This window comes from Erigeron canadensis, chromosome 2 (assembly GCF_010389155.1).
Source record: "Erigeron canadensis isolate Cc75 chromosome 2, C_canadensis_v1, whole genome shotgun sequence".
Classification (NCBI taxonomy): Eukaryota; Viridiplantae; Streptophyta; class Magnoliopsida; order Asterales; family Asteraceae; genus Erigeron; species Erigeron canadensis.
The window spans coordinates 3,852,499-3,879,034 of NC_057762.1; the positions used below are offsets into that span (position 1 = coordinate 3,852,499).

Here is a 26,536-nt window from a genome sequence, read left to right on the forward strand (position 1 = left end):
AACATTTTGCACAATTACTTTGTTGACATTTAATCGTTATGTTTAGTGTTTTCTTTTATGGTATTTGGATAGTTGATAACAAAGGATGCTATTTTCTTTTATGGTGGGTAGGCATAATAACAAGTGACTATGTTTGTATTTTCTTTTATGGTATTTGGATAGTTGATAACAAAGGATGCTATTTTCCAAGCTTTTCTGTTACATGATACCAATAGATTTCTAAACTTTGTGCTGTATATGTTTGAAAGCTGGCAACTTTAGAATGTCGAGGGCATTGATCAGCTTATCTATTCTATTTATGTAGGAATTATGTCAAAAACAATCAGTCTATCGGGTGAAGGTTAAATTATGGCTAGATGAAGTGCACGTCTTTCGATCTTTTATATTAGAAAGCATCTTGTTTCTGAATGAGCAAGGTTCTTATTTCTGGTATGAATCCACCCATTTTCAACCCCAAATCATGGATTGCACTTCTGAGTTCTGACTTAGTATTTATTTAGATTGATCCATTTCGGTGTAGTAAAATGTTTTCTCGCCCAAGTGGAAAACGGGTCAAGCTGGTCAAAAGTTTCACAAAGTGTAGTTTAAATGCATATAAGCCCAGTTTCGGAAATCTGAAAATGTTGCATTATTTGTTTTTCTGTTAATGACACTATTATTTCTTAAAAAAAGGTTGGCTCAAAAAGTCAACCAACTGGACCCAAGCCGAAAGTATTCATTTTGGCCTAAATCTGTTGAATCGATGCCGAAAGACACCCCGGTATCCCATAATGCGGTGGGATTCTTATTTTTAATATTTGGTTAAACAGATTCATTTTGTTATTTCGTGCGAGTACGAGTGAGTATACTTTGATTGTTTTATTGTTATCAATCTATTTAAATAACGTCAAAGCTAGAGATTTGTGTAGGTTGAATGCAGGTATTAGAGTATTATAGGGCATGGCATTTGTTTGTATTATTTATGTTTAGTGTAAATGCAAACAAACAGAACTTTTCCTTGGATCTTAACAAAATAAGAGCCAAGATCTGTAAACTAAAACTAATATGATCATTTGATATCGTGTGACCCTTGGCCAGTAGCTTAATAGCTTGCTACTACTTGACATTTTAAAGAATTTCTTATCATTTCATGCACTACAAGGTGATTGTTTGTGTTAGGGACTGCAAAAAGTGTGCAACTTCATGACATTTGTGTTACTAGATATGAGTTTCTATTTGAGACTGAGATTTGTTTTGAATTCCTGTAAAAACAAGTGTGTTTATTTGGTTGATACTTTGCTCAGTCCTGAATGGTGTTGTTGATGGTTGCATTTTACTCGAGCGTTTTTCTGACCTTTAACCTTCTTTACTTTTTGCCGGGATTTGAATCTTGATGAATTGGAGACTTATATATTGCTCTTTAAAAAATATATCCAGTCATGTATTTTAAGCAAAATAACACCGACCCTGAGAAGTATTGAGTTTAGGCACACAAATATGAAGACTTATCTTTTGGCTCTCTGCTGTTTGTCACTGTTACTGATCGAAGGATTAGAGAAGCTGTTCTTCGATCATCTTTACTAGCCGGATTCAATTGCTTGCTATTGATATAAATATATTAAGGGGCCAACCTCTTTCATGACCCATGACCCCAGTGTGTCACTTGTAATAGTTGAAAATCTAAACTCAGTATGATGATGGTTACACGTCATTCATCGGTCCTATTTTGAGGTTCTTATTGTTTGTTACTTCGTAACATTATTAATTCCATATGATCAGATGTTCATGTTCATGACTATCTATGGTTGGAAATGCATTTGTTACATTTTTTACCAACTCGCTATTGCCAACAAAAACAACAACAAATGGTAAACAAATATTAAAAAGTGAAGAAGCTTGAAAAAAAAAAACCCAAGCATCTTGGCTGCTTGAATTAACCGATGGTGTAAATAGTGCAAAAAGATTACCTGTCTCACTTGGTTATATTATTGTTCACCAAATGTCTTTTTATCTAATTTATCATCTTACAAAGATGACAAATTATTCATTGTAATATCTTAATAAACGTATGAATGAGATTTTATTCCATTTGTAGTTGCATTGTGCGAATAATCCTCTAATATTTTTTAAATTCCAAACTTTTATCAGAAATAAGGAAAATTCCCTTTTATATAATATTATGAAACGAAATGTCTGTTTATTTTTTTGTTAATACAACACCTATTCTTATTTTTTTAATCTATACTATTGAATAAAGAAATAGACCCTTTTTTCCTTTAAAAATTCTTTGAATTACTTTCTTTTTTTTTTTATCTCTAACTTTTTAACATCTATATCCTAAACCCTAAAACACATTTACATAAAATAAACATCTTCACACATATCTCATATTTCACAACTGTCCATTTTCATTAACTATGCTATCCCTTTACGTCAACTACCTTCACATTAATAACCACACCGTTATGTCACAATCTTCGGTCGTTACCACTTCGCCGCCGCATTGTGCTGATACCTCTCGTTTTGTGTTAATTGATCCACTAGCTTCATATAAAATTATAATATATTAATAACAAAATCACATACATTTTTTAATAATTTTTTGGTTTAAATTTTTTTATTAAAATATCTATATCTATATCTATATCTATACTATATTATAAAGCAAATTCACTTTTCAACTTTCAACATTCAATTCAACAATATAGACATATTAATGCATAATGTACCATACATCAATGTATACAACTTTCTCCCTCTTCCATAAATCATTTTATTCCTTTAATTCTTTCAAAATCTTTTATCTCAAAAACCGTACATCGATAAATTATAAAAATTATATGGGTGTTCTTAAAATTTCATGCTCTTTCATTAGAGATGTCATTCGATATACTTTCGATGAATTTTTAAATCCGAGTGTGGAGCCCGTATGACTAAGACATTTGACTATGACACTTTATGACATATAACCTCCTATGAGCTATCACACTGTATGACCTATCACCCTCATCATTTTACTGTCACAACGCGCGGGTACTTGTTCACGTTTGAATTAAACTCGGGTTTGGTTTTAAAAGTTAGATTGATAATATAAAGCTTTCAATTTTACCAAAATTGAGTTTTTCCTAATAAACGAAAAAACAAATTACAAATACACACGTACATTCAATTTCCTTCCAAAACCAATAAAAAAAAAAAGTTTTCACATTTAACAGCAATCAAACCCTAAAATAGTTTTCTGTACGAAGATCAATCCACAAGAACAGGTATGTCCTTCCTCCTATTGTTTCATGTCCATCAGTCCATACACATTCAATGATTATATATATCTCTCTCTCTCTATATATATATATACATATTAAAGACTTTCATTGTGATTCGATAATTATGCTACCTGATTTTAATTTGTAACTATAGAATGAGTTAATTACGACTTTTATAAAATTCCATTACTCTATTAATCATCTATGTTTTCCGATAAATCGTTGTTGTAAGCGCAAAATAATTAGACATAAGGGGTAAATTTTAATCCATTTTGCCAGTTCAATATACTAAACACAACCCAATTTTGACCGGGGTCGAAATTGTCAAGACATTGCTCGGTGCCTAGTTAACCCCGATACAGTAACAGTGGCCTTTGATAAAAGAAAACCGTAAAAAACATAGGGATGTATATGTATTTTGTTTATATGTTTACATGGGTCTATAAGCCAGTTTAGATTATGTAAAGTAATTTGTAATGCGGTGCGCAGAGGGTAGTTCTATAGGCACAATTAAATTTTTGTAAAGAGATAACATTTCTGATCGTTGTCGTTGAAACCCTAACCCGAGAAGCCAACCAATCATAGTTGTTTAACTTTAATTATAATTAATAAACAGGTAGGCGAGTAGGTATGGGAGGGCACGGAGGTTTGAATATTCTTCCGCAGAAGCGTTGGAACGTTTACAATTTTGATAACCGTGAAAAGGTCCGTAAAGATGAAGAAGAAGCAGCCAAGGAAGAGCAACTGAAGAGGGAACAATCTCGTAAGCGCGACACCGAGTTCCGCATCGAACAACTCCGTCAAGCCCGTGGCTTTGCTTCTTCTTCTCGCCAAGGCACGGTCAGTAAGGCAGCTGAGTCGCCCGAACCAAAAGAGAAGGATACAGAGACAAAGTCGACGAAACATATTAATTTGTTTGAAGGAATTAGGATTTTTGATCCAGTTGATGACAAGAAGAATAATAATAAAAGAGAGTCATTAGCAGGAAGCGGAGGAACAAGTGATAATAAGAATAAGAGGGCAAAGGAGGAGCCGAAAGTGGTTTCGGCCGAAGATGAAAAATATCGTTTAGGTTACGGAATAGCTGGAAAAGGCGTTAAGTTACCTTGGTACTTAATGGAAAAACAACAACATGCTGCTCATCATAACGATTCATCATCAGATACGACACCAGTAACTGGTAGTAGTAAAAACAAGAAAAAGAGTGTGGCTGAACTTAGGGAAGAGAGATTGAAGAGAGAGGCTCGAGAAAAGGCAAGACAACAAGCCTTGCTTCTCAAACATCCCCATCGAACAAGGTAAAGAAGCTCTGCCTCCAAGAACTTTTTATTTTGTTGTATGCTGTTTTCCTTCTATTTGCTTTTGTTCCCTTTTATTTATAAGAATTAATGATATCCATATTTTCAAGTTGTGTACACTGTCTAGTTGTTTTAACTATTGATGATCATAGTATATTTGTATTATATTCAAACAAATAGCTTTTGCTCTTTAATTTAAGTTAAAATCATTTGCCATTTCCTTTTCTTTTGTTAGGTAGCTAAGAAGATATTGTATCTATTTTTAACCATAAACCTGCTAAATGCTAAAGAAAACTACAGTAGTTAAGGTCCATGAGTGTGGAAACTTTAGCATACTTGTTAGCTTAAGGTAAGCGGAAAACACAAGGGGACTAATTTCCCTAATCAAATGCTGCTTTCTGGATGATGAAAATCAAGACTTTTGACTAATGATTAACTCAAAATGCTAGACAAGGTTAGAGGAATTTTTGGATAAATTAATTGGTCACTGGTTAGGTCAAATGCACTTTATGATACCACTTGAAGATTTATACACCTAATCAAATATTAAAGACCAATGTATGACCACTTTTTAGAGAGACTTGCAACTAAGTTGAAGTTCTAAGTACGAACAACACTACAATAATAACTTATGATATACTGATAAACGTTACAGTGTTACACAAACCTGAGTTCATTACTGTGCTGTTCAAAGTTGAAACAGGAAATGGATAACTTAGTTGATAAGTTTGTTAGGGTTTTAGTTGGACCACAACTGGACTAAGTTTGATGAGAACATGGGCTAATTGTAAGAAAAAGATGAGAGAAAGCACAAGGGAATCTATGAATCTATTCTTTCTCATCAAATGCTGCTTTCTGGATGATGAAAATCAAGACATTAATGATTAATTTTAAACACTAGAGAAGGTTAGAGGAATTTTGGATAATTAATTGGTCAGTTCAAATGCGATTTATGATACCACTTGAAGATTTATACACAGAATCAAATTTTAATGCCCAATGTATACCACTTCTCAGAGATGCTTGCAACTTAGTTAATGTGTTACGTATGAAGAACACTACAATAATAAGTTATCATAGATGTTACTCAAACCCGAGTTTAATACTGTGTTGTTCAAAGTTGAAATGTGAAATGAATAACTTAATAAGTTTTTATTCTTATAGTTGGGCCACTACTGGAATTGGACTAAGTTTGATGAGAACATGGCCACATGGGCTAGTTGAAATCAAAAATAAAAGAGAAAATAGAATCAGGGTTAAGCAGTTGTTCGATGGCTGAAAACATTTTTGTGGCAGATATTTCCGGAGAGGGCAAGCTTAGCCTGCTTAGGTGCACGTATTGCTGCTAATTTGTCCAACTTTTTACTCTTCTTGCTTCCGGACTATCTTTTATGCTCCCGACATCGAACCAGAACCTCCAATAGTCTATTCTGGGGAATTATTTGTGCGCTTTGTTGATTCAGATCCACATGACGCTCAAGACTCATTAATGAACCAGGTTGAGGGATCTCATTGATACCTTCGAATGCAAAGGCTGTTGATCATTGTTTTTTTAGGTAGGGGTATGTATGTAGGCTTTCACAATTCGCCCACAGGCAGCTCAAATAGCTATATGGACCATGTCATACCTTCTTCCTCTATAGGAGTTACTTGTCCGAAATTTCTGCTTCATGGAAGACCATGATGCCGCATTAGATAAGACAAGATAAAAACTATTGAAAGCCAAAAAATATGTAACCTGTTTTCTCGTGGCCCTTGCAAAGCAGATTCCAACCGAAGAAAACTTCTTAACTTTAGTCTTCACATTCCAAACTAAATATAATGAGATTATTTTCTAGAGTCTTGACTAATATAATGAGAGCTTATTACGCTCTTGGCCTGTGATAGCCTCTTTGTTTTAGTTGCTCCTGAAGACATCGAATTCAGCATCTAAGTATAGATTAAGGCAGTTTAGTTTGTAAAATGTGTGGGAATGGTTTAAGACTGAAAGTACGCCTATGTGACCTGCAGTGGTTCATAGATTCTCAGCTAAAGGAAAACCAGATTGGTATGAGTTCTTATTCCAGTTTTAGTAAGTTAATTAAATTCAAAAGTACAGGTAGCAAGCTGGTGGGTTGTAACTGTTGAAAAGGGGTTTGGATTGAAATAGGTCACTATTTAATACTAGTTGAAAGCGGTTGCTGATCTGAGAAAAAGTTACAGTGTCCATTTTTGCTCGATTGATAATCACTGTGACAACAATGTTTACAGAAACAAAGCTGTAAAAGAAAATTAGGGTCTGTTCAAACTCCAAATTGACTGTTCATTAGTAGACGAGTTTTGATGACCAAAAAGGTTTACAATTCAACGGTATTCTAATATTTAGGTCCATGAGAAACTGGAAATCGAATTAGAAGGAAGCTTTGTTGAATAGCTTCAGGTGCAGGTTCTAAATGCTGCAACGGATATGAGGCATGAGCCATTAGTGGGACATAAATTTTTTTCAACGACGTCTCAATATTATTTTTGTACACTAATCTGTTTGATGTTTTTAAATGTGGATATAAAAATTCTGTAGAAAGGAAGTTTACTCAATTTGTAGCAGTGCAATAAAACTGGACCACAACCAGCAAACGTTTAATGGTAGATTCAAGCTCATTTGTTACACTATGAAGTTGTAAATCAACAAGCATCATTATTTTTCATGATCTTCCAGACACAATAAAAAAAAAGGTGATCTGAAAAGTGAAGATTAACCAGTAGATTTTGGTGAGACAATGCTCAAGTTATATACAGCTAACAACAGAATATGCTTCAAAACATTGATTCGTGACTTGCAAAAATAAACCCTAAAGTAACATTTTCAAAATTATGCACCAGAACTAAAGAAATTTAAGCCAAGTTTATTCTGAACGGAGAGAGGCATCAGCAATCTGCTTAACTCTCAATGTCAGGTATATGAGTATAATTGTTCCGAAACTTGACCTGGAAAAGAAGCAGATAGAAAACTGAACACGTTAATAGTTGAATATCGAAGCAAAGGAAATAAGTTAACAATGACTCTTATTTTAGCATAAGGAACACGTTAATAATATCCCAAAAAAAGAAGACAGTTCGGAACTGTCATCAAACTCTGTTAGCAGACGATATAAAAATATAGATATGATATATTAACCAAACTGCTATGCATAGAAGAATCACGTAACATGGTCAAGGAAACGCCTATATAATCTCTTTTGCCTAATAAATTAATAAGAAAGTAAGTTGAAACATCTACTTGACGCCCAGTGGTAAAAACTCGGGCCTCTGTTGATAGAGGTCATGGGTTCGATCCTCATCCCATGCAAAGATTGGAGGACCTTTTCTATCATTTAGGTACAAAATAGAAGTAGCCTCTATACTTAGGTAGAAGTAAGGTCTGTCTACATCTTAACCTCCCTCATACACCGTCGAGGTATTGGGGCTCAAAACCCATGAAAGACGACACTAAGCAGTTTCTTTCTTTTCATCTACTTGACGCCCAGTCTCAACTTCAACAAAAGATGGCAACAGGTGGGTCATTTGGTCAAAACGGACTTTTGTAAGTCAATTTTCTAGCATGGGTTGAAATGGGCCATTTTGGGTTGACCCACAAACAATTTTTTCAGTTTTCGTCCATTTTTAATAGAAAGCAAATGCTTTGAAAAGGACATTCTGCAACTTTCAACCCATTTGACACATTGTCATTTTGGCCAAACTTTAAGATCTGGCCCGTTTTTACAGGAGGTAAACAACCAAAATCAGTAGAATTACAAGTAACCGGGTTGAAGCTGCCCCCTCTAGTATGAACTTAATGCTTAAATAATGAAAAAGAAGTCAAGTTGAACTTCAGGAAGGAGTAATTGTAGCATCATAGGTTGTGGACTTACAATACTGAGAACAGAAAAGCAACTTTTCTAGAATTAAATGAGGTCACACGCTTGTATTTCCTCATTCTGGGAGCCTCAGGACCTTTTTCAGCTGCGGTCTTATCTGTCCAACAACAACGGACAACAACAGACACTTTATCAATCAGACTAGGTCCAGATTTAACGATGTTTTAAGCCAATACCCATGAATATTAAGGACCATTGAACCCAAAATTCTTCAGTTAAAGTCTCTAGTTATGGCCTTTTGTGGTTTTTACAGAAATCTTGGTTTCCTATTGAATCTTTGACCCTTTGACCGAACTTGCCAAACAGAAAATATAAATACAGGCCTTACGGTCTATTTTGGAACTATTAATCAGTTATACTATAAGCTTTATGTGTTCAATGTTTGGAGTTTTGTTCTGCAAGAAAAACATGCTGAAATCTAGCATCCATAAATTACAATTCTCTAACCTAAACTACACGCAAAAATAGTATATAGCCTAAGGATATGCTAAAGTACCTCGAGTAGAGAACTTGGGTAAGATCAGGCTCTGATTCATCAACAACTGCATGTATTTTCCTTCTATTTCAAAGCTAATTTGTTTCGGCAACAATTTCTGCATTATCGTTAAATAGGCCCAATTATTAGAAGAACTGTAACTAGAAAATGAAAAACTGCCTAAGCTTGCATCAAAAGGAGACATTATAATATGTTTCAAAACATAATTTCTCTTTTAACTCACCATTGGTTCTTCCTCAGTCTTCAAATTGCCAGCGGTTTCTTCAAAAGTTGAAGGTGTCTCTGCCCTCCCCTTCTCAATATCGACATCTTTCTCGGGGCACTCAGAAAAAGCAGCTGCATTTTCCACCGTCATCATCTGTTCATCTAACGGAAGCTCATTTTTAAGAGGCGCGTAAACATCCATTGAGCTTGAGAGAGCTACCAACATCTCACTTTGAGATACAGTGCTGCCTTCATCAGGTAAAGCAACAACACTATACGAATCACAACCCTGCAATATAAGATCTCCAAACATCAGAATAATATAACTTCGTTAATTAGTTTAAACATACGCTTAAGCATGTTTCAGAATGAACACTCTTATTGAACTAAAAACAATGTGTGATTAAACCACAATTAAACGATTCATTATATAAATGACAGCGGAAATCCACTTCGTGCACCAACCATGAGTAGCTAATAATCAACCGATGTACTTATAAGTTATATAGTACACATATTGCAATCAGGCATGACCATTCTTAATTGGTGATGCGAATGTGATTAGCTTAATTAACCATGACAATCATAAAAACCAGAAATGTGCTATCATTAATAGAAGAGACGTCTCTCCTTTATTATGCAAACCAAAGAATTTTAAAAAACACAAACAGCTACTACATTATTATACAACACAGTGAATATACAAATTACATATATGTATAATCTATGATATGATATCCACAATAAATGTATTCTAGATATAGAATATATTGCATTGAATAAACAATCAATTCAATACAGTAATGGCCAATGGGCCATGGGTTCTGCAACTAGTGCCACCATAGTTCATCATTAATCCATCATAACTTCTTCACTGGAAAAAACTTTAGGTATCACTTGAATAATAATACACTCAAAACAAAAATAAAAAAAAAAGTTAAAAATATATATACACGTTGAGTGATAGAGATTTCTCATCTAGAGTTTTAACATTACATCGCTCATCTCTCTACTTGCAAACTTTCTACGGTTTTCATCACTGTGACCAACATACAGCCAAAATCTCGATTTAATTTGATCGTACTAGAAATAAATAGTCACATCATTTGACATTTGTTCCTCAACTGTCATTTAGCATCTCTTTTGCAATTTGGAGGCTAAAATTCATGTTCACTATAATTTATATCGTTTTCCTAATAACATAAAAAATTATATTGTCACATTCAAGTACAGAAGGGCTGTAGCTGACCTAAATTGGAGCCACCCTAAAAGAGTCAGTATCCTAATTATGATTGTTTGTTTGTACTACAATCTCTTAAAAGAAAAGGCCGGAATAACTAAATATCTATGAAATTACTTCGTAAACATTAATAAAGTCACAATAGCTCCACAAATATATTTACATATATACGACCTTGGAGTATTAATCAGCTACAAATCCCACTTGTTACATTTCTCGATCGGGTAAGATTATTAGGGGGGTTTTTTGGAAGTTTTAGATTTATCATAAACATTCAAGAAACTTAGGAGTATTTCTTGCAGAATTAATATAAATAATCATAAAGTATATGTTTAAAAAATGAACTATTGAGGGGTATCTTTAAAATCTATTATGTGGGCTCCGGTGATGAATTTACCCAAGATATTTCGGGTTCAAGCCATGAGGTTCTCATATCAAAAGTATTTTATTTACTATGAGGAGTAGGTTGGAGGCTCAGAAACATCTTATTAAAATTGTTTCCAAGACATTTGAAACTCACTTTAAAAAATATATATATATTTAAATATATGTAACGTTTTACCAAATCTGATTTTTGGTGTTTAATTCCTAACTTGGAATGGAACCGTTTAAAAAATGGGACCGTGCTCCGTTTGTAACACGTGTCATATGGATTTTTATAATTTATTTTCGTTTTTCATTCACCTTTTAGTTATAGGTATTTTGTCTCCAGTTTATCAACTTTTTTCCACAAATGCACCAAAATATAACATATAATAATAATTGTCACAAATCAGTCACAATAACTAGTGAACCGAACAATTAACAAATAAAAATCGGATAATCTGTAGGTGAAATTGAGAAGATAATACATCATACATATATATGCACCAAGAAGTATATATGATATAATACAAGTAATATACTGCATTCAGTAAAATTGTGTGAATCATACAGTTATTGTGTGTGAATAAATTTTGTATTTTCACAAAAATGTATCCTTATAAAATATGATAATATAGTACTCGTAATGTACAATGTATTATAATATTTCACTAATTTAATGAAAGCACATTTTCCAATAACATGCAGTTTAGGATTCCGATAACGAATAGTTACATGAAAAATTAGAAACTAATATATAGTCGTTCAATAATCAATAAATATATACACATACACACACACATATATATATATACAAATATAGGAATTGAGAAGCAAAAAATGCATATACTAAATAAAGTATTAATTTAAAATGTGATTAAAAATGAAAATTGATCGAATAAATATATTGATAGTAGATATAAATATAAATGTACCTCTTGTGTAGAGTTAACGACCGCCATGGAAATAATAAGTATCTGTGTATGAGAGAGGGAATGTGAGAGTGATGAAGAAGAATTAATAAATTATATTAAGAATTGTATGTATTGTATAGATATAAAGAAATAATAAGAAAATGAAATAATGAATTTGAAGAAGGTGATGTTTTGTTTGTTGTGAATTTGGTGTGTGCATTTTCACACTCACTCACTCAAATAGAAACAGAAACAGAAAGAGAAAGAAATGGTCCATGGGACGACGTACACTAGAATATATCTCCCAACTTTTTCCAAATACAATATTACTCGTATCCCAACTAACCATAGTTGTTAGGTTCTTGCTACTCAATTGTCACAAGTTGATTTATACTAAAAACAAACCGACTCATTGGCCGATTATTATTTTCTCCTGATTTTTACGAGTCATCGAGTCAACATGCATGAGTCGACGAGTCGTAGACTTATAGTTATTGTAATTTAATAACATAGTTATATATTACTATATATATATATATCATATCTATGATTACATTATTTTATGAGTTATATATATATATATTTTATCCTTTTAGTTTGAATTCAAAGATAAATTAAATGGGTCCTTAAATTATAAGTCTATTACTCAAAACTCAAATATGTAATATTTTGATAAATGTATTATTATAACTAACTTATATTTTGTTTCAAAGAACCTACTAAAATGTTCTATATATAAAAAAATTATTTTAATAATAATAATTTATCTATTATGTATAACATTTTACTACAAATTTATCATGATATATAAACATTTAGTTAATTACTTTGGGGGATCAATCTGGGTTCGAGCTCCACTTCCTATATTTGTGGGGTGGATTAATAGGGATTTTTCGAAAGTCTTGGGTTTCATCTTAAACATGCGTGTAATTTAAAAGTAGGAGTAAATTCGAATGCCGTTATAAAAAAAAAATTGTCTGACTATAAAAAATAATGATAATTAAAGACACAAACGCAAGATAAAGTAAATATCTAAGCAACTACTGTATTTGGTAGTGTAAACCACGTATTGAATAATTTTAACAACCTTTCCAAAAAAATTTTAGCAACTACAGTCAGAAACATAATTCTATATAAACTATTATATTTATTCGCTAAAAGGTAATCGAAGAGATGTTACAAACAGATGATAACGTATTCTGCATTTTTTAAGTATTATCTAAACTTTAAGACAATTCTATATAAACAAATTCTTATCACAATATTATCTAAACTTTAAGACAATTTTGATTGTATTTTTTCTTTTGGAAAAAAGGCTTCAATAAATTGATGTAGTAAACTAGTAATGCTGTGGATGTGATTATTTCTTATCAATTTAATGGAAACATTGTCAATGGCTTAATAGTCTAATGACATTTTGGTGATGGGATAAGATCTAGATACTCTATTATGATCCAAATTTACCATTCGAAAAAAAAAAAAAATTTAATGAAAACTTTACAAAATAGTCTTGGACATGTTAACTTTTTTGAACTTAAACCCAAATCAAAAATGATTTTCGGTACGAATAATGTATGAGTATATATTTAAACAGTTATATATTTATTAAAAAATTAAACTTAAAGTAAAACAATGTATGAATGGAATGAAAATTGGAAATGCGAGGACGAAGACGAAGACAAACATTTATCTTTCCATCATAAATAAATCATACAAAACCTCGTGAGCTTCTTCTTATGGAAAATACAACACAACACACTCACATCCAAATAAATCTTGACCATTTGCAGATCTGTCCAAATTTATACTACACTACTCCGTATATATTATCTTCATCGACAACGGTTTTGTGATGCTTGGAGTAGGTGTAAAGTTATGATAGGCTACTATGTATAACAACTAATTTTTAATTTTATTCTGGCTTGATTTGATATGATTGTTTAAACGGGCAAAATGATAGAGATTTGTTTGAAGGACGAGTTTTAAAAATTGAGATATTTCATAGGTATAAGCTCGAAGTATCTTTGGCCTTATATAAAAATTAAATGTCAAGATTTAAATATGATTATTGAATCTTGAACCTTAATTTTAATTCAATAATTAAGATTTTTTCAATTTGACTCAAGTTAAGGAATCAACATAAAAGAATAGTCACTATATTTCATAATTGTTATAAAATATTTCTATGACAAATTTAAAGATGTGTAGTATCAATAAGAGAATTTTCGATGTATTAAATGTATAAGAATTTTGTTAATAACAGTTTTTATGACTGTCATTATATAATATTTTGGTGTATTAAAATTTTTATTATATTATGCAAAGATTTGAAAGGTAGTTTTTGATGTATAAAGTATTACTTTTTATACATATATAAGGTACTAATAGCGGGTGCGTTTGGTTCACAGAATGTTTTTGGATGGATTGGAATTTGATGGAATGTTTTTCATTTTTTGAAGATTTAAGGGAGAGACAGAATGAGATTCCTTCTCTCATCCTCATGGAATGGAGATTCCATCAAATGAGGGAATGTTGACATTCCAACGGAATGATATTCCTTCATCATTAAGCAACCAAACGCACTAAGGAATAAAATTCAATTCCATCAAATTCCATCAAAATCTGCGAACCAAACGCGACCTTAGAGTAATCATTATCATTTTCTAATGACAGTTTAAAAGGGTTTTTTTAGTATTTCGGTTAACTGTAATTGACAATAGTATTTTTTTAGACCCTTTTTACATTCCTTGCAGTCAAGCCTCAAGAAGTATCTAAGAACGACTTATTTTGTTAGTTTCTAGACATTGTATGTATAATTCCATCTCCTTGTACTATTATAAGCATTTATTGTTTTGCTAGAGGCTTTTATCTAATATATTTTGCCGTTTAAAAAAAATAAAAAAACTTTACATGGTCCTTTTAAATTTACCCTATCATGTATAACGAGAGTAAATACTCGTGCGTTACGGCGGTGAGATGGTGGGATGATAGGTCATAAAGTGTGATAGCCAAAGGCCTTAACCGTACGGGTTCTGCCCTCGGATTTAAAAATTCGTCGAAAGTATATCGAATGACATCTCTAATGAAAGAGCATGAAATTTTAAGAACACCCATATAATTTTTATAATTTATCGATGTATGGTTTGTGAGATAAAAGATTTTGAATGAATTGGAGGAGTAAATGATTTATGGAGGAGAGAGAAAAAAGATGATTGGTTGAGATTTGAGGAAAGGGAAACGGTGTTTGGTAATATAGAATTGATAAAAGAGACATTTTGAGAAAGTAAATATTGAAACTTAAAATTTTAGATAGGACAATCTTAAGTGCGGATATAGATAAATCGTCTCATGTTGAAATAAGACTTTAAATATGATTCATATGCTACAACAAAATATTTATTTGGTTATTTAACTATGTACTTCTAAAAGGTGCTTAAAGTATTGCTAAATTGTTTGCACTTAAAAGAGATGTATAAATGTCTATGTCAACAAGTATAGATATGTTTAACACTTACGTTTTACATTTAAAGGTGTAAAAAGTAACTAAACATTTAATGTTATTTTTCACGAGTTTTAAGACTCCCTTACCTATATCTATATGAAAAGATTGCTTTCAGGTTATATTTGAATGAGGAAAAATGAGTTCCAATGTAAATAAAAATATTTTTAAGTGTGAGGATCAATTATTCACACGCAAAATCTTTAGACAAATTGATCTTCATAAAAGTATGATATTTTAAACATTTATGTAAACTTTTAAATATGAAACTTTTGTATATGTCCGCACTTAATATAGATAATGTATACACATTTGTAAATTTGAACAATCTAACGAAATTTCACATACTTTAAAAAGTACATACGTACAAATAACTAACAAACTATAGTGTTATTTTAAGTCTGGATTTCTTCTATATTAATATGTTGCATCTTCACTTAAGATTGTAATTTGAATGTACTGCGTCAAATCATAGCTTTGGTACAAATAAAATAAAATAAATCATAGCTTTGGATGCTACTATACAAATGGTAGTTAATTGGAGCAAGACATATACATTACATGACGTATAGAACTATAGAAGGCACTTGAAGCGAGGCCCTTACATCTTCTAGGCATGGATATTTGAGTGTAGGTTTCACAAAGATATATCAAGAGCTTAAGTGTGAAAGAGTTCATGATTACACGTTCCACATATAACAATAACAATATTTAACCCCGTCAAAATTGACATATAAAAAACTGAGATCTAAATAATTATTTTTTTTGCCCAAAAATAAAAGGATTGCTTCCATGAGACATCTAAATAAGTAGTTAATTTTGGATTAGCTACATCTTTGCTATACATGGTTTTAAGATTGGATGCAAATGCGTTAAAATAGAACATAAATTTACGATTGGGGCGTTACAACATATGTCAAAAGAGCGCAATTAAGTAATAATAAAAAAAAAACCAACTCCATTTAGGTGGGTTGGTCAAGGTATTATCTAAATCGTGGGCCTTGCAAGTGAGTTTTACACAAGTTCTCGGATTTGAATCTTGGATTTCTTATCATAAGGTATTTTACATGAGGAGTGGGTTGGAGGTTCAGAAAATCACTGGTTAAAATTGTCTTCAACACGTCTAAATCGAAACCAGCTTAGAAAAAACAATCGTAATAAAAAAGTTGAGTCATTTGTTGCAAATTGCAAATAGTTTGTTTGACCTTAATGGTTATATAATTAAAGTAAGAATTATTTTTATTTACTTATTATTATATATAACAATTATGGAAGTCAGATACAGTAGCTTTTCCTTTTTTTACTTTTTAACACATAATTTTATAACTTTCACTTTTCACCACAAAACTTTTATAACTTTTACTTTTAAACCAAACGTATTTAGTTTTTAAACTTTCGTTTTTTTAACTTTTGTCATAAAATTGTCATTCTTTTTACTTTTTATTACAGAAACTTTTAAAGTTTATTTTTTGTCACATAAGTTTAATTTCTTTTACTTTTATTACGAGATTTTTATTTTATTTACCTTTTAAACTTTTATTTTTCTAATTTTTTCTACGAAAGTTTCATTCTCTTTACTTTTTATCATAGAAAGTTTTAAACTTTTACTTTTTGTCACATAACTTTAATTTTTTTTACTTTTGACATAAAATTTTTGTTTTATTTACTTTTTAAACTTCTATAACTTCTATTTTGACCCAAACTTTGTTAGTATTTAGTTTTTAAAACTTTCTTCTTTCTAACTTTTGCCACGAAATTGTCGTCCTCTTTACTTTTTATCACACAAACTTTTATTTTTTTCAAACAACTTTAATGTCATTTACTTTTGGCACGAGCTTTTTGTTTTATTTACTTTTTAAACTTTCACTTTTTTTAACTTTTGTCACGAAAGTTTTATTCTCTTTACTTTTTATCATTGAAACTTTTAAACTTTTAATTTTTATCACATAACTTTAATTTCTTTTTACTTTTGGCACGAGATATCTATTTTATTTACTTTTCAAACTTTCATTTTTCTAACTTTACCACAAAAGTTTCATTCTCTTACTTTTTATCACTATTTATGAAAGTTTTCGCACTTTTACTTTTTGACACTTCACTTTCAGTTTCTCTACTTTTTTACTTTTTATACTTTTATTATTCTAAAATTTCCACTAAAGTTTCTTTCTTACTTTTACCACATAATTTTTTTATTATTATTTTTGTCAACAATTTTTACCAAATAGCTCAAGTTCAGACACCAAAGTTTATTTTCTTTATTTTTATCATAGAACTTTGAGTTTTGCCACATAACTTTCAATTTTGAAACTTTTGTGATAAAACTTTCATTTTTCTTACTTTTCATCACATAACCTTTAGATTTTTTCCTTCTTTTTGTCAACAAAGTTTCATATTCTTCACTTTTTACCACATAACTTTAAAATTTTCAACTTCAGCCACCAACGTTTTATTCTATTTACTTTTTACCACATAATTTTTCACTTTTTAACTTTTGTCACAAAAGTTTTATTTTATATAATTTTTTTTCATATGTGTAGATGTTATGTAATGTCTTCCGGGGCAACGCCCGGTTAAAAAAAACTAGTTATTATTATTTCAAGTCAAGCAAATGACACAAGATCATAAGATCTTGTAATTTGATTGTTTTCCTATACCAGAGTGATATCTTCCAAAAATGCTAAATGGATCCGGATCATTTTTATCGATCGGGATCATGGAAGCTTAAGATTTTAAAATCAAGATCAAGGTTTTGTCAGTAAGAAAAATATTATTGAGTCGAGTGTTTTTAATATTGCAATATAGTTATTCAACAATGCATGCACATTCCGACATTTAAAGACCCCATTGCATTATCATGTAGATGGTAAAAGGCTAAAAGGTTATCTAAAAACTCATGTTAAGTAGTCACATTATATTAGATGGGAATTAAAAAGATTTTGTATTTTCTGTGTAATAGTGTTTTACTTTTTATTTTTCTTTTATTTTTTAAAATTTTTTTTGTAATAAGAGTTTAATAGAATTCTTTAGAGAAAGGTAAACAAGATAAAGCGAATATATGCTGCAAAAGAGTATCGTACCGAACACAAAATGTTGCCTTTTAATTATTATTATTTTATTTTATGTCATATTTTTTGTAGCTATTAAAAAACAATTTACCTGAAAAAGAGTGTGCGGATAGGAAATTGAGTCAGCAACTTTAAGCTTTATGTGTCTGATAAAACGTATATATGACATTAGAATAAGTTATCTCATATATAAAGCACCATGACTCCTATTTTGAATTTTGATTTAATAACAATCCTAAGTTATTGTAAGCAAACCATATATCTTTTAATTTTGTTAGTAGACAATTTGCAAAATCACTAATATATTATCAAGAGTATATTTGGCACAGCGCTTCTAAAGAGTTTTAAGGTTAACATTTTTATGTCTTGAGATGACATGACAACGATAATTTATGTTGGTGAATGATTGTGATGATAATAACGATCACATGTATGGGTGTATATGTGAGCATAGATGTGAGTTTTTCTATTTTACTAGAATGAGATTTTATTAAAATGATATTTATCAGCTTAATTAATATTATTATTGATTCTACGACCCAATCTGAAGTAATCATTACTATTATTTCATAAAATATACGTAGTACGTATAACCTTGGACATCTCTAAATTATCAAATTCATAAAACTAATCTATTGGAATTTATAATCATATCTTAACACATCATCTGTTTTAATCATGATGTAAAAATTTGGAATCCAGGCCTGATTTGAGCGAAACCTGTACCAACACGTTACAATAACTATAAGGTTGAACTTGATAGAATCTGTATCTGCTTCGAAAATCATTAAAACTAGAAGATGATTTTTCACATGCTAAAAAATTATTCTCATTCAAAACTAAAATTACCATGAAAAAAATTATTGAAAGACTAAATCATAATGATATATCAAAAAGGAACTAACATTTATACAAAGCAATTTGGAAACAGGGAAATTTTGCCAAGAACAACTGTACATGTTATCTATGTAGTTCATTCGGTCCAAATTCAAATTTCGGTCTGAAATTTCAGTGGGATTTTGATAATTTTAGAATTATGCAATATATCTATCATATGATAATTAATATTTAATACTTAATCGAAATATCAAAAGTCAAGCTTAAAAGTATCAATATTTGATGATATTAATGTTAATACTTGCAAAAATTGGTGTTTATTTACGTTTTGTTTAAGTTTGGACAATAGAATTAAAAAAAAAATTCTGGAAAACTAACTCTTTTTTTTTGGACAGAAACCTGTAAACCGAAATACAACCAAAATTTGGACTGAAATTCTAGAAGAGGAGAACTAACACAGGTGTACCGCCAAAATTGACTACACAGCATGTTATCTCTCTCAGGGCTGCACATGACTTAGAAACAAACCCCAGTCAACATTTCCTAAACTCTATTCTTTCATTTCATATTCATCTACCAAATACTATTGTTGCTGCCAACTGTAAGGCTAGTTGCAATTACCTGGCACGTTTGGGCCTCTAGCCACCAGTCCAGAACTGCCATCATACTGAACATTTTGTGAATAACTTGGTGGACCTACGCCGTAATCAGAAGAAAAACCTCTGGGCACACTAGCCTGTGGGGGATATGGTTCATGTCTAAACCCGACACCACCTTGACCTGTTGATCTGTCTGGACAATATCCACCCACACTAAGGTTAGAGTTCCCACCTGGAGGATAGCAGTTGGGCCCACCAGGGGGCCCCTTAGGCTTTCCATATTGATGATGGTTCAGCCCACCAGATGCTACCAGAGCTTGACTAGTATTGCCCATGGGATGATTGTGACCAGTCCAGTGCTGAGAATGAGCTTGGGATTGACCAGATTGTACGAGTGGCAACCGTGCACGCTGCTGCGGGTGTTGTATTTTCTGCCTTTTAGCCATTTCTTCATTTTGACGCTGTTGTTGTCTTTTCTTTTTTGTTTGGAACTCATGTGAGGACTCGTACTTGGGCAAACTGAAGAGATGAGCAGAAAGATATCAGCTAGTGTCCTCTCAAGAGATGGCAAAATTGGTAAACTTGAAACGGGCTTGGATGGGTTGACCAGAATCAGTTTTGTCCATTTTTTACTCAAGTATAAATTATTATTGTGCAGCATGATTTTGAAAGATATATACATCTATGGTAATCTAGTATTTTTATGAAATGGTAACTGCTAAGTAGGTTGTAATGTTGTTGTATGTATTAAAGTTACACTTTGAGTGACTCCACTTGACCTATTTAATTTACACATCTAAGTAGTTTACTTGAGGATGATATCCTCAACTAGCAAGCAGAATAAAACCCTGCATCAACGAAAATTAAAAAACACACAACTTTAGAGGCATACCTTTTAGGGTCACAAGGCAACGGATCAGCCCAGAAATACTCAGCATCCAGTGCATCTTTTGCAGATATCCTCTTAAATATATAAGATTAAAAGAGAGGCGATGATATAGAATCAGTCATCGGGATCAAGTATCAAGAAACCAAAATACATGCACACATGGTGAGAACTATTAGCATGCAAAGAGGTAAAGAAAAAGCTTATGTTTCATAAAACTACAGGCAGCAAATTATGACAAAGCATGACATGATGTAAAACAAAGGGATATAATTAAACAAATAAATGCATTATTGACAAAAGTAAATTGTTACAAAAGGATGCATGCATTGAAAACAAAACTATGGACAACTTACAGATTTGACCCATGTTAGGTAAAACAAAACCAAATTAGCCCATTCAAAACATCTAGGGGGGCAGTAGCCTATAAGTTTGCAATGAAGATTCCAACATAGGTTTGTCTGAAGAAATAGAATACCCGTGATGGATCAAGGGTCAACATTTTCTCCAGTAACTCAAGAGCATTACGACCAAAGCTGTACAAAAGAAATTAACAAGAACACAGTCAACCTTTTTCATTTACAATTGAGCAATAACCTTATCTTAGATAAGCATGGAATGTGCTCAACTTTCCGAAAACCTCCCTGACCTGGCTCTTCAACTGTGTACTTGGTTTATACTTGCTATACCACATCATTTCAGAAACCCCGGGCCAGTTAACCTCATCAGGAGATCCACAAAGCTGAAATATCTTGTGCGCTTGCTCGGCCTGTAATGAATAGAAGCAAACAAATAATTCTCCAAACTATGTCTTATCATCATGTAATAAAAAGAATGAGGGATTCCGGTTACAATATTCTTTTCATAAAATACCAGTGAGAACTCTCTTTTGGCAGCCAATTATTTTATTTCCATAAATAAATCACAAAGTACATTTACCCCCTTCCCTAGTTCACGCTGAAACTCAAAGGGCCACATCTTTTGATGTGAGAAGTCGGAAAACTTGCTATTTCCAAAATCTACTATCATGAATGTTTGTAGTTTTTGGTATCTTATGGTTTTAAAATCTTTACATGTGTTGTAATATAGAAATCAAGTTTCACTGGATAACAAAGCTAAGGATAACTTTATTTAGTTTTAAAAAGGTAACATGTTTGACACTAAGAAGTCAACTACATAATTTTGGGGGCTAAGTGACAACTCAAAACACTTGCATTGGCTTTTAAAATATGCATAAAATATGGAATATATGGTCTATTATCGTCAAACGACGAGCTTTATGAGAGTTAGGAATATATGAATTGATTGGAAGATGAAAACTTATGTATACACCAACTCTCGCCCAAAAGAGTAAGCTCTCCCCTGCTGTTGCAACAGTATTGGCTTCACAGGCGTTCATAAAGACATCAACCATCCTATTATGAATAACATATTTCATATTCTTTTTCTCTAAGAATACAGATATCCATAATATGATCAGAGCGTAATATTTTATCAACTAGTTATTAAACTATGTGTTAATAGTCAAAATGGACAATTTAGGCAACATTCTAACAATTGCCTCAGTAAAAAGCATACCAGTATACCACCTAACATTTAAACCCCCATAAAGTTATACCATCCTATGAAGTACACATCATACAGATTCACAATTCAATTTGAAAAGAATAGATGTTAGTTAAAATTTAATATTTAGACAGACATGCTACTATAACTTAAGAAGTGGTATTTACTTTTCCACATCACACCCACAATGATACATTTAGCAATGCTCTTAGTGAAAACATCACACACAAAAAGTTACTAACCTCATTTTGTCCAGTTAATATTGGTGATCCATAAAGAAGCTCAGCAAAGATACAGCCAACTGACCACATGTCAACAGGAGGACCATAACTTGTAGCTCCAAGCAACAATTCTGGGGGCCTGCTCAAAAATAATCAAAAGACACAAGATACAGATAAGGGAGGAGGGTACGTTCATTAAATATTGTTTAAAGTAGCCACTTACCTATACCACAAAGTAATAACATGATTTGTGAGATTTTCCTCATGGTACGAAGAGTATGACCGTGCTAACCCAAAATCCGCAAGCTTTAGACTCCCCTCATTATCAATAAGAAGATTTGAAGCTGTACAGAAGATTTTCAATGCCTATAAGCAGATAGAGGTACCATTTTTATCCATTTAATTATGAATGGGTCAATTTGGTAATGTTTTATCATACCAAAATTGAGTGGGTAATATTAAAAAAATTAGCTTAAAAAAATCAACAAATGGGTGAAACAAGCAGAAGTCTTCCTAGGTGTTTTGAATGCATAAAACCTACCAAATCATTAAATAAATTACAGTGGTAATAATATAACTGCAGCATTGTCCTTGACTCCTTGACATACTAATTATTTACATAAAAATTTATTCGCTTTGACCCACCCCAGCCCAATTAGCCACCTATATAGGTGAGCAACCACCAGAGAATCAAAAATGAAGAAAGAAATTCTGACAATGACCTTTTATATCCCTATGAAGTACTTGATTGACATGACAATAATGAAGCCCTGTCAGTAGTTGCCTCATATAACACTGCATGTAAACACTGTCAGAAGTTAGGCATGTTGATGGTATTAATTAGTTGCTATACTGGCAACAATTTTTGATATATTACCTTGATCTGGGGAATTGTGAATCTCAGTCCAGGACGATTAGCAAGGCCTGACAAATCATGGTCCATATATTCAAACACCATGTATATGCTGCCCTTGTATCTGTAACCATCTGCAGGCTTGAAGGAAATATACCATATATGTGAGAGATTGTTGACGCATTAAAAACTGAGAAACAACAAGATGCAACTTTAAATACCAACCACATAGACAGAAGTGAAAACCAGGACGGGCAGGCCAGGTTGGGTAACAGATAAAAATGGGTACTGATATTCTTACAACAAAATTTAGCCATATACAACAAAGATACAAATTTTGATACACTAAATACAACTGCATGATGTATGTATTGTTGTAGATGGCTAAAAATTGTTGTAGGAATATCATTTTCCGATAAAAATAGCTCAACTTGGTGCAGGTGTAAACAGGTTAGGCTGTGTTCGGAACACTTGTTTACCAAAGAAGTTTGATTTTATTAATAAAGATTATGTCAGATATCATTACAAAAATTAATGTATACAGATATGAAAAAATATATCAATAAAAATGATTCAAGAAATCCATCCATTAAAATACACTTTGGTTGACTTTCGACCTGTTTGACACATTATCTAAGCTAACGTTTAAGATTTTACCCATTTCACCAGATTGGAATAAAACACAAGCTGAATCAATCCATTCGTAAATAAATGGGTGGAAATTGCCACCTCTACACGTATATCATTTATCATTATATGCGAATAAAATTTGGCTAGTAGATATGACTTTACCTGACTTCCCATGCTCATCCACCTCTGGACCTTTAAGCAGAATTGAAAGCATTTAGAAACGTAAGTTTTATTGATCAAAGTAGTTGCCAAGCTTATAATAATAGTAACGTAACTCCATAAATAGACCCTTAGTACCTGTCGAGGTCACAATCTCTTTCAGCTTGATAATATTATCATGCTGCAGCTTCTTTAAAATTTTAATTTCACGAATTGCGGTTTTAGGAAACTGCAGAAAGAAGACAGCGGTAACAAAATGAATTAGTGAAAGGTTAATTTGCGCCGAGACTTTACAGTAAAGTCCATATCTAATAAATGTTGTATATAAAACAAACGCACCCCTTCCTTCTCATTGTCCATCCGTATCTTTTTCAAAGCAACTATCTCCCCGGTTTTTATGTCTTTGGCCATGTATACCAGACTGAGAGCAAAAGCACAAGAAAATACTAATGAGTACAAACAAGCGGGTATAGATTTATTAATATAGGCAGAATAAATCTACATTATATTTTCTTAACAGAAAACATAAAAATAGAGATATCTATAATGCATGATTAATGATCAATTTTCTGATAATCACACCGGTATCTTAAACCTACACGTCCAAGTTTGCATTCCCTTTACTCTATCATATGAACTCAAAATCTTTAAAAAAACACTAAACTCTACAGAAGAAACGAGTCCCATTGCAATGCAGCCAATCATCTGAATAAATGAATCTTGTACAATGCAAAACCTAATGGGATTAAATATCAAAAGTAAAACTAAACACCAGAGCCCACGGACCCTCTGTGGGAGCTAGGTGGAAATGCGAGTAGCAATTCTACATATGACATTAACAAGTATTTTGTCCTAAGATTACATCTCAAAAGTTGAAGACCATCGCAAATGCTCATATGATTTCTAAAGGGACCCAGACTCATCAAGCCCAAAATTTGGCATTAAACATCAATAAATCACTATATCATGTAGGTATATGTACCCTTTTACTTACATATTTTGCAAATAAACTGTTTCCATGACTTGAACTCGAAACATACCATCCCCTTAAAACAAATTTACAACAAAACAATTTTACATGCCTGCCAACTACTGTGGTAGGATTCTACCCAATTCCCATTTTGACTCACCTATTCCCCTTTGAAGTCAATGATACAAATTCAAGTCCATTAAACACAACCATACACACACATGTTACATGTATATAGTCACATATATTATCCCTCTGGTTGAGTAACGTATATCTTCTGTCATTTAATTCAGTCCTTCCAAATAATTCAGGTGGCAATAATGCTTAGTATAACCAACCATTAATTCAGAATTTTCCAGCAACCCCGACCAGCACATACCAGATTACCCCGAGGACATCATGTAAGTGCTAAATCAAGTTCTCCTAGCAGTTCACTCATATAGTGGCCTGTGGCCCAACTGCTCAGGTTCCTTCCCTACTCCGGTGGTTTTGACCCTGGATACTTTCCAAATTTCCCTATTTATGAAACCAACCAATCTACACACTGGAGATGCATAGAGCCATAAAGGTAAACGGAGTCAGATCCTTTCTCATAGTACCTAAGGATAGTCAAGCCAATGGCTCTGATGTACGTGGCCTAACCTCTACTCCTGTTTCCGTTTCCTATACTTTTTCCCTGGTCATCCTAAGATGTTTAACCAGTAAGATTTGAACACCAATATCTTCAGACCTTTTGGCCTCCTTACCACTAGGCCACATCCTTAAATATGGTTTCACCCCAGAGACACATATCTAATGTTATTATATTCTTTGTGTCTCCTCCAAAATCCATTTGATGATCTCATATTAAACAAGTTTCTAACCCTAGCCTTGCCCTAAAACGGCACATACACACACACATCTAAATCTATATCTATACTCCTATATAAAAGAGGAACCCCCTCCCCAAATCTCAAATTACAACTTCAAACTACCAAAAATACCCCTCTCCTTTATTCATTAATTTAAACATCTCCACCCAATGTACCTATAATACCCTTAATGAAATAATCTACGACATAAAACCCTCAATCCTTAAAAATAACTATACTACCTCCTTGAACATATACAATTAGCACCATTGCTGCCCCTACCACCCATCACCACCACCTGTCGCCGCCGCCGTCACCCCGCACCTTTACCACTATCGCCGCTGCTTTGCGCGGGCATATGACTCGTATATATATATTAATATATCATCATAATCATAATTTAGTAAATAAACCACATATATTATGCCGTCTTTGACCGGGTTAGGTATTGCTATTGTTAATCAAGTAAAATAAGTGGAAACCCTATACGTTCATATATATATAATAATAATGTATCTATATGACTTATACATACACACTAACAAAACACTGGATTAAAATATAACTAAACTTCGGGATATATATATATATATATATATATAAACTAGGGTATGGAAATAGAATTAGGAGGAATTGGTACCCATAAGTTCCTTCACCAATTTGTTCAAGTTTCTCGAAACAGTCAACACTTCGAGAACCCCATAACGGTGCTTCTTCAAGATTTAACTGCCCGTGAGCCGCTCCCGCCAT

General features: G+C 32.3%; 2 protein-coding genes and 1 pseudogene across 4 annotated transcripts; 1 reads left to right on the plus strand and 2 right to left on the minus strand.

Moving 5' to 3' along the window:
- Positions 1-3,142: 3,142 nt before the first annotated feature.
- LOC122588820 (leukocyte receptor cluster member 1 homolog) lies at positions 3,143-6,392 on the plus strand. Of its 2 annotated transcripts, none has more exons than XM_043761030.1 (3): positions 3,143-3,245; positions 3,859-4,540; positions 5,837-6,392. In XM_043761030.1, the coding sequence occupies exons 2-3, from the start codon at positions 3,873-3,875 to the stop codon at positions 5,859-5,861; spliced, it is 693 nt and encodes a 230-aa protein (XP_043616965.1). In that variant the 5' UTR covers positions 3,143-3,245; positions 3,859-3,872; the 3' UTR covers positions 5,862-6,392. The 2 variants fall into 2 exon arrangements, with proteins under 2 accessions (XP_043616965.1, XP_043616964.1); XM_043761029.1 differs by lacking the exon at positions 5,837-6,392 and adding an exon at positions 5,705-5,826.
- Positions 6,393-7,258: 866 nt separating this feature from the next.
- LOC122588821 lies at positions 7,259-11,777 on the minus strand. 2 transcript variants are annotated; one of them, XM_043761031.1, is made up of 5 exons: positions 11,672-11,777; positions 9,153-9,422; positions 8,930-9,026; positions 8,428-8,530; positions 7,259-7,504 (listed from the first exon to the last, which is right to left on the minus strand). In XM_043761031.1, exons 1-5 carry the CDS (start codon positions 11,696-11,698, stop codon positions 7,423-7,425), a joined length of 579 nt encoding a protein of 192 aa, XP_043616966.1. In that variant the 5' UTR covers positions 11,699-11,777; the 3' UTR covers positions 7,259-7,422. The 2 variants fall into 2 exon arrangements, with proteins under 2 accessions (XP_043616966.1, XP_043616967.1); XM_043761032.1 differs by lacking the exon at positions 11,672-11,777 and adding an exon at positions 10,130-10,200.
- A 7,857-nt stretch (positions 11,778-19,634) lies between these two features.
- Positions 19,635-26,536, minus strand: LOC122587540 (annotated as a pseudogene).